The sequence below is a fragment of the Lutjanus erythropterus genome, chromosome 10, assembly GCF_056507025.1.
Source record: "Lutjanus erythropterus isolate fLutEry1 chromosome 10, fLutEry1.hap2, whole genome shotgun sequence".
In the NCBI taxonomy this organism is placed as follows: domain Eukaryota; kingdom Metazoa; phylum Chordata; class Actinopteri; order Lutjaniformes; family Lutjanidae; genus Lutjanus; species Lutjanus erythropterus.
In genome coordinates, this window is record NC_139326.1 from 2,261,806 (window position 1) to 2,271,074 (window position 9,269).

Here is a 9,269-nt window from a genome sequence, read left to right on the forward strand (position 1 = left end):
TGAATGTAATCTAATGAGACAAAATATCCTGATTTGTTTTGTGTCTCTCAGATATTAACATGAATGTGCTGTCAACGCACCTGATGTGAAAAATGGAATGATTTGACAGTTTTAGAATAGAAAGAACTTGCTAAAAATATGTACAAACAAGCTGAAGAGACGAGTCACAGGAGGTCAGGTACAGTCGCAGCTGTTTGTTCTTGCACAGTAAAATCCATCTCATCACTGGTACAGTTAGTTCTGTTCAGAGGCCACGTGTTTAACTGCTACAGCACATGTTCCTGTGAGTGTCCAGACCTGTTATTCTGTGCCTTGTTCAATGATTTTCCAGCAGAACAAACACCATCTGTTGCAGCTTTTGAGGGTCTGTTGCTGCAGGAAGGTCTCTGTAACCTCTGGGCCCTCCAGACTCATGGTCTCAGTAATCTGTAGGCAAGGGACAAGACTTTGGTATCCTTGCTTTCTGTTCTAATCACGTTCCAGTGGGCTTTGGTTGCATGTAGGTGAACAGTCCATGCGGAGAGCAAAAGAGGCACTGGCCAAAACGCAGTCTGGGTCCGTCCTCGGGATGTCTGCTGCCACTGGTTCCAAGATTATGGTCTCAGTAACCGGCTGCTTCGCCCAGCTTCCTGGCATCAGACACAGCACTGATACATCCGTCCTCCTTCTCCACAGCATTGACCACATTATAGAATTTTTTTGCAGGTTCTTCTTGGTGTCCGCGAGCCTTCAGAGCATCGATCACGTCCTGAAGGGCAAAGAGCAGAGAAGAGTCAAGTAGGGTTGGGTATTGTTTGGATTTAAATGACTCTGAACGTTAGCTTGATAAATTAAATAATGGTGGTTTCTCTTCTGTTTTCTTGAATATTTCAGGGTTTTCTGAGGCTACTTTACTGTGACAATAATATAGATAGAAGTCTAGTAGTAGTAGTAGTTATTATGGATAGATAGTAGAGTATCCCGTCCTGGTAAACTCTAACACAGTGGTTTCTTTTACGTTTTCATGAATGTAAAGTGTTGCTTTAGTACAAATAAATGTATTTAGTGTGTTACCTTATCAAATTTGGGTTCAAACTTGACTGCATTTTGAGAGTCGACAAAAACAATGGGAACAGCGATGGCGTCCTTAAGGCTCTTTCCAAACCAAAGGTGGTTCATGAGTGCCTGGAAGAGAAACAGAACAATACATTGCAATCTGCCTGATGGGAAAATGATGAATACTGAATGGATTATGGACACGTTGAAGACACTCGTGAAGACGGCACTTGCTATGACAACAGTGAGGGGCATTAGTCTGCGGCAATTTATCCTAATGGCACTTAGTGTGATTGCCCTGGATACATACTGAGGCCATCGCAGTCGTGATCATACTCCCACCAGTCCCTCCAATCACCAGCGTCTTTGACTGAGACTTCAGCACAGCGGGAGCCATGGAGGAGGGAGGCTGATCTCCTGCAAACACAACAAAGGCCTTGACTGACAGGACAGACGGCTGCAATTCAGACACATCGATGTGAAAAGAATGAGAAGAAAGCAATTAGAAATGCAAGCCTTTGAAAGATGTGAATCACAGGCGTGCATCAGGATGGCATTTATTCTGACATGCGACTTTACCTTTGTCTGATATCAGACAGCAGTGAACAGTCCCACCCCCCCCCCCCCCCCCCCCCAAAAAAAAAATACGCTTTTCCTATTAGCTGTCATGCTGATCGACTTTTCCAGGGTTTTTATTACGAGACTAAGAATCTACGATTCTTAGACTCGTAGACTCTTAGACTAAGAGAAAAAATATATATATAAGCTAACATTATCTTAGTCTATTATTAGTCTATAAGTGAAGTATACCACAGTCACATGACTTCCTGTTTGCTGTGATGACCTTTAACATCTGCGATAACCACCCTGTATTCTATTTAGCTACTTGTTAGCAACCGCCTCTCTTAAGACACGTAAAAGCTTCAATCTTCACAAGTCTAATATTTACTGATGTATTTTCTGTCGTAGAACAAAACATGAACAGTTTGTGTTAATCACTGACCGTATTTCAGGCAAAAAAGAGGGATGAGGGAACTGAAGATGCTAATATTCCTGCAGCACTCTATAGAGATTAGCTATTTCCAAAACTTTCAGATTTTTACAACTTCATCTTTGAACTCTTTGCTACGCCGCTAAACTGCTGAGTACAGACAGAAGGCTCTATGTGAATGTTTAGCATAAATGAGCCTTTAGTTTGTTCTGGGCTACTGTAGAATCATGGCAGTTCAACATGGCGGCCTCAGTGGCCCTCTGTAGATTCTAAGGTAAAAGACAGACATCTATTCTTATTTTCAGGTGATTTTGCACTAATACTATATTCCATTTCTGCCAATAAATCCCTGCATATCTGACACACTGGACCTTTAACTGTAAGTGTAAAATATATCATGCTGATCTGATTACCGGGAGCGATGTTATCGACTCTCCCACAGAAGTCGGACAGTTCGTTGTTGAGGATGACTCCGGTGCTCGAGGAGAAGATCTTCGAGCCAAATCTGTGAGAAAAATATATGTCTAAATATTATATATCACCCAGTCTTTAGAATTGGGACAAATCATATCCTAAAAAATAAAAAAAATGTTAATACCAACGCTCCAGTTAAATTTTTTGGGGGGTGAAAATTTATTCTTTAAGGATTTTTATACATTAAATATATGTTCTTTATGAAAAGTTTTAGTTTGCTTTAATTTCTAAACTTGCTCTCTGTTGTCCCAGACAAGAATTCACAACTTCAAACAATTTAAAAAGTGACCTTTGAAAATCTGCTGATAACATAGGTGAAATGTGCTATTCTAAATCATCTTTGTTTTGAAATATATATTTTTTATGAAAATGCTGGCCCTTTAAAGTTGTGTCTCTGATTTCCCTCAAATTTAATCAGGCATAGAAAGGGTTAGCTATACTCTAAGGACCCCTGTCTCACTTCCTGGTTTAAAAAAGGTAAACTCTCTATTTTTATACAAATTTATTAAATAGCATTTCAATCAGATGTGTCTCAACATAACATGTCAACTCTGTAGTCCTTCTAAATTAAAGCTAAATAAGAATTATGATTAAAAAATGTGTAGAACTCTGAGACACTTTAAAAATAAAATGGCCGCTCACTACGACTCTGCTGTGAAATTAAAAAACTGAACATTATGTCGACTCTGTAAGATGTCAGCTCTGTCAGATTTTCCATCTGACGGAGCTGATGTCTACACTGATCTTTTAAAAACAGTTTCCAGCATAACAGAAGAGTAAAAAATCTGACCCCCGTCGAAATATAGTTTTGTCCCCATTCTCAAGAATGAGTGATAAACTTTAGTATAAATTAACCGTGTTGTTATAAACAGCTTTTGGACTGTGAATACTGCCATATTTTCAATTCCTTGTTCCATAATCTCCTAAAACTTCTTAATCCTTGATTTTTCACTGTGAAGCTTCAAATACTGACATGTGGTTGATGGTGCTGGTGACAGACACAGCCGATCCGTCCTCAGCCAGCACAGACACGTGTGTGGTGCCCACGCTGTCCAGAGATGACGTGATGTTGTAATACTGGGGATCATGAGTCTTGTCGTCTGTGATCAAGCTCCGGATGCGGTTGGCGAAGCCGTCCTCTGTGAATTTCTTGGCCATCTGTGAGAGAAAGAGAAAGAGAAGAGAAAACTGAAATCAGAACTGAATCTGACTGAATAGTTCCATTGGTGGAAAGTAACTCAGTAGGCCAACAGTACTGTACTGTACTCAACAGGGTTGCCAATTGTTTCTTTAATTGATCATTGATAAAATCAGTGATCAATTAATTAATTAATCATTCTGAAAAAAAAATCTTTAAAATGTTACATATACCAAACAAACGTATTTGTTCCCCCTCAGTCAAAGTTTTATTTCCACAGCAACATGTTCCACGTTCCCTGACAGCGTTACATACACCTGTAGGAATAAAGCTGCTAACTAGAACCATATAGGGTCCTTCTGTTTGTCCCAATAGGAGAACCATTTTTGGTTCCTGTTGGAACTTTTTTAAATCAAAGTTCAACTGGAATCCTTTCAAAGAGTTCTACTAAGAACCCAGCATAAAGGGTTGTACCTAGAACCATCTGTGAAAGGTTTCACCTAAAACCCCCTGTGGGAGGTTCTACAGAGAACCCTTTTATGGTGCAATGGTTCCACTTAGAACCAGCTCTGAAGATTCTATCCAGAACCTTTCTACTTTTCTAAGGATACTAACAAGAATGCAACCAGAGAGTTGTACAAGAACATTTCTTTTATTCCAAGGGTTTTATCTAGAGCACACTCAGTAGGTTCTACCAAAAACCTTTTCATATGGATTCTGTGTTGGGTTGGTGCAGACTGTGTTTCCAAGCTAACGTTAGCTAGCGTTGCACACTGTTGGTGCTGTATGGAGGGTAGAAGAGAAGCACTCAGGACGTATGAACGTCACATCATTTGGATTTTCCAAGAAAAAAAATTCCAGGTTCTATAGAAATCAATTCTCAGAGAAAATCAGGGAACTTCTCATTACAGTTCAAACATTGTACATTGTTGTACATGTTGTATGTTTCATATTCTTACATTCTGCACCTTTAAGTTATTTAAAAATAATGCTGATATATACAGCAACATTGTGTGAAACCCTCAGCTGAGACTTACTTCTTCTGAGCGGATGTGTTTCTTTAATCCATTGGCGAACTTTAAAGCTTCAACAAAGCGATGATATGTCAGAGTCTTCTGTTCACCTGTCAGAGCATCTGAATTCAAGTGATATCCTGTAAATAAAACAATTATTCAGATTTTACATTTCAATTCCAAAGATGTATCATATCTACACCATCATTCAGCCTCTTTGTTAAGATAAAAAAAACTCACATGTAACGACTAATTTAAGTATTAATTTGACATGGCTCTGTTCATCTCATGACGATAACAAGTTTCATTATATATTCTGCAGTCTGTGTAAAGCAGGAACCTTTCATGATGTTCAGGATGAGGCTGAGGACGATGCCTCCTGCAGGGGGTGGGGGTATGTACATCTGGTACTCTCCCAAAGGAACAGCCCACGCATCAGTCACAGTAACGTTATACTCTGCCAAGTCCTGCATCGTCAGTGTTCCTCCTGAGCAAAAACATCGAAATAAATGGTTCTGCTGAACAAAGCTGAATAAAACGCATCTCGGCTTCACATGATCAGGACTTTTAATGGATCCAGGCAGCTCAAACTGGAGTCTGTGAGTGATCACTGCAGAGCTTTACACACCCAATTGATTTGTTCATTTGTAATTAGATCATTGTTCCAGGCAGAGATAGAAAACGGTGGGAAGAGAAGAGAGAGCATGATGAAGCCCGTCTGACACTACCTGCCTCCTGTATGTCACGGATTAAATCCTCTGCTATTCTTCCAGAGTAAAAAGCTTCGGCCCCGTGATTTGCAATCGCCTCCAAAGTGTCGGCCAGTTTCTCAAACTTAATGATATCACCAGTCTTCAGCAGGTTCCCGTCCTTGTCTGAATACAACTTTCTAAAGGACGCATACAAAGAAAGAAAATATTACTTAAATGCAGAAAGGAGAAGTGTTGCTTATCATATTTTTGAGTGATACTGTGGGTGTCTTCGGTACCGTAGTGCCTGGGTCTTATTCGTATCGATGTACGGGATGTATCGCCCTTGGATTTGTGGGATAGGAAATCCATATCTGGTCAGTTTGATGGTGGGTTTGAAGAGTTCTGGCCAGGGCAATTTCCCATAAAGCCTGTGTGCCTCCGCATAACCTCGAATTTCACCTGGGACCCCGATCCAGTGACTACCTGAAGGGATGAAAAATGACTGGGCAATGGGAAACTGTGGTATCACCAATTTTAGTATTTTTCATCATCTCTTAAACTCTCCTGTCTTCTAAAACAGATTTACAACATGTTGCACCAAGATTAATGGCTAGTTTAGGACCTCTGGTCCACTGTGTGTGGTCCTGGCTGAGAGCTCAGCTGGTGGTCAGTTCTTACGTCAGGACTCCTGGACCCGCAGTGTGTATACAATCAGACTTTCCTGCATAGGAAACCAGCATGACAAAGACTAAAGACTTCCATGTCCAAGAAAGGACTGATGGTATCTTCAGCCCCAGACTTGTCATAAATGTTTTAACTTTAAATACTTAAAACTTTGTAAATGAAGTTCCCCAGATGTGAATCATCCTGAATAATTTAAGAGAAATTAGTCTGATAGAAAGATCATAATATTTACTTTATCCCAGACTCTCTGTGGTACTTTGTGTCTTTTTGTGGTACATTTTTATCTTTGTGGTACTTGAGTGTCTTTGTGGCACTTTTGTGTCTCCTCACAGTTGTTTTGTGTCTCTTAATTTTACTTTTTATCTCTTTGTGATACTTTTTTTCTCTTTGTGGTGCTTTTTGTCTTTGTGTGGTACTTTTGTATCTCTCTGGTACATTTGTACAACCTTGAACCTGACCTTTTTATAGAAATGTCATAGAGCTAACCTAAATATTTTAACTTTGTGCTCTTGTGTGGTAAAAGAAGTTCTCCAGATGCACTGAAATCTTCAAAAGAACTGAGTCTGATCGAGGAAACAAAATATTTAGGTTTCTCCCTGCCTCCCACCCCAGTAGCCTAGTAACCTAATACCCAACAGACCAGGAAAACAAGAACGGCTCAGCTCTGAAGAATGAGGAAAAAACCTGAGCTAAACCTGGCAGCAGCTGGAAGGTCTTGGGGCATGACTTCAGCAGGTCAGGTTTTAAGTTCCTGGGTACAGTCTCTCTGGAGTTGATGATTTTCACTTTACCTTTGAAAAATAAGCAGATATAATCACTTGACTTTGTCTCCACAGCAGCAGGACACTGGTTAGTTCTGCTGAATGAATGTGGCTGTTACCAGAGCTGTCCATCACTGTGAATATGGACCCCCCTCCGATGCCTGCACTCTGTGGGTTCATGACAGAGGTGCACAGCAGCGCAGCGATGGCTCCATCTACTGCTGAGCCTCCTCTCTGGAGGATGTCCCTGAAAGATGTCAGACTCATCACAGACCGTGTCGGCTGCAGGTCAGTACAGAAGTGGCTTGTTTATGTTTTGCATATAGTACTGTTATGTAAAACACCTTCAGCTCCCTTGTTTATGAAATCTTCCACTGACTTGAATTTGGTTCAGAGAAACATTTGTTACAGAATAGTGAAAACTAAATACACTGTAAATTCTAACAAGTTAAGTTTTTTCTTAATGATTAGTTAACTTGAAAATTGCTCTGTCGAAACAAGGAATTAAAATGTAGGAAAAAAAATATTTAATGTACTAAAATGGACCAACTTCAAGTATACTTAAAAGTATATACTTGTGTATGCACTATTACACATGCTTTGTGCTGCTTTTTCAAACTACACTAAAGTAAACTTTTAAATAAACTTATATTGAAGTGCACGTTTTCTGAGCATACTTAAATACATTTCTAATTAAGTGAAATAAAAGTACACTTCAATAAAGCACACTAATACTGTAATATGAAGGACATGAAAATAATTATACATTTCAAAAGTAAATTAATTATAAGTATTTGCACTTTAGTAAACCTAACTAGTGCTCAATTTACAACACACTCACAAGGAAGTAAACACTTTATTTTACAGCATACTGATAAGACGAAGCAAGCTGTATGTTGAACTAGAACCAGAAATAACATTAACTCTTTATTAGACAGTATTAGACCTTTTATTGGTTCTTCCTTTAAAGCTCATTTGAGACACATTACAACCGAACACGACTGTAAACTAAAGAGTATTTTCCCTTTTAATTTTGTACGGTACATTTTTGTTAAAATTTGTCTCATATTACCCTGTTAGAAAGTATATGAAGCGTCTAATACCGTCTAATAAAGAACAAATTCATTCTATTTTTTTCTAATTTAATACAAAGTACAGCTTGTTAAGTCTTACTAGTGTACTGTCAAATAAAGTGCGACCAAGTACACTTCTTTTAAGTAAACTGAAATATGTATTGGAGAATTATAACTTACAGTCTATTTTGATGTGTACTTGAAATAACTTTTGTATTCTTAAATTATATATATAATACACTTAAGTTTTCATTATGCACTAAGTCAGTTTGTTGTTGTTTATTGTGCGTAAAAACCTTCTGCTCTTCAGAAGCGCCTCACTGACCACAAAGTGACAAACAGACATTTTTTTCTTAACTGAAAAGTGAACTGTCACTCACCGTCCAACCTCTGAACATTTCAACGAGTCTGCAGCCACCGCAGCTCTGGAGAAGGTGCCATCCGGACACTTGCGCCTCACAAACACAGCAATACACACAATTATAACAACGAGGCAGAGCAGCATCAGTGCGCAACACCCGAACACCTTCGCCTTTGACCTCGCCATGGCTGATATTATCCAACACCTCCGCGGGGATCATTAAAGTTTCATCTCTGACTTTTACAGGTAATCTCTTCTGAAACAGTCCAACTTCTCTGACTGACTGACAGGAGCGAACAGCCGATCTGGAGTCAGGTGGCGCCACACACCCTATCAGAAGGGGCGTGCACCGCACAGCCTGGCTCCACCCCCGTCTGGAGCGCAAAAGGGTGGAAGGGAACAGTTGGGGCCCAGATGTTGAGTCAGGCCTGGAGGGGTTTGACCTCAGATCTCTGGCATTGAACCCAACCACGTCCTCTCTATAGGACCACATCCCAACTGATGAGACACAGTGTCTCGCTGTGTTTCCTTTGTGTCTCTCCGTGATACTTTTGTGACTCTTTATGGTACTTTTGTGTGTCCTCACAGTCAGTTTGTGTGTCTTTCTGATACTTAAAATATATACACTTTTTAAAATGCTGCCTGTTATTTATACGGCCGACAAAACTCAAATGGTCTTTAAAGATTTACTCAGTTCAGTTCAACAGGTTGAATGTCTCAAGGATAACACTTAATAATAGCATGACAGAAATGTGGTTAATTGATAAAATAATACATTGTGAGGAGAAGTGATAGCATTTATCATGTGTTGTTGTTTGTCCCTCATGCTGTGACATACATTAAAAACAGGTTTTATTAGTGTCATGACCTTTTTAATGTTGGAGTGGAAAACGTTGTCAAACAACAACAAATACCAAACACACACACCGACTGGTCCAGACCTGTCAGACTGACAGAGAGTTTGATGATCATTTTGTGTTGCTGTACGTGTTCTGTAAATATTCAGACTTCAGGTAAAACCACAATTTAAAACCAAATGCACAAATT

General features: G+C 39.5%; 1 protein-coding gene across 1 annotated transcript; it reads right to left on the reverse strand.

The window, feature by feature from the left end:
- Positions 1–256: 256 nt before the first annotated feature.
- Positions 257–8,788, reverse strand: LOC146319793 (glutathione hydrolase 5 proenzyme-like). Its single transcript, XM_084727841.1, has 12 exons — positions 8,242–8,788; positions 6,908–7,035; positions 6,723–6,818; positions 5,640–5,826; positions 5,380–5,540; positions 4,992–5,138; positions 4,676–4,791; positions 3,474–3,658; positions 2,440–2,531; positions 1,346–1,452; positions 1,054–1,164; positions 257–748 (listed from the first exon to the last, which is right to left on the reverse strand). Exons 1-12 carry the CDS (start codon positions 8,406–8,408, stop codon positions 602–604), a joined length of 1,644 nt encoding a protein of 547 aa, XP_084583967.1. The 5' UTR covers positions 8,409–8,788; the 3' UTR covers positions 257–601.
- Positions 8,789–9,269: the final 481 nt, after the last annotated feature.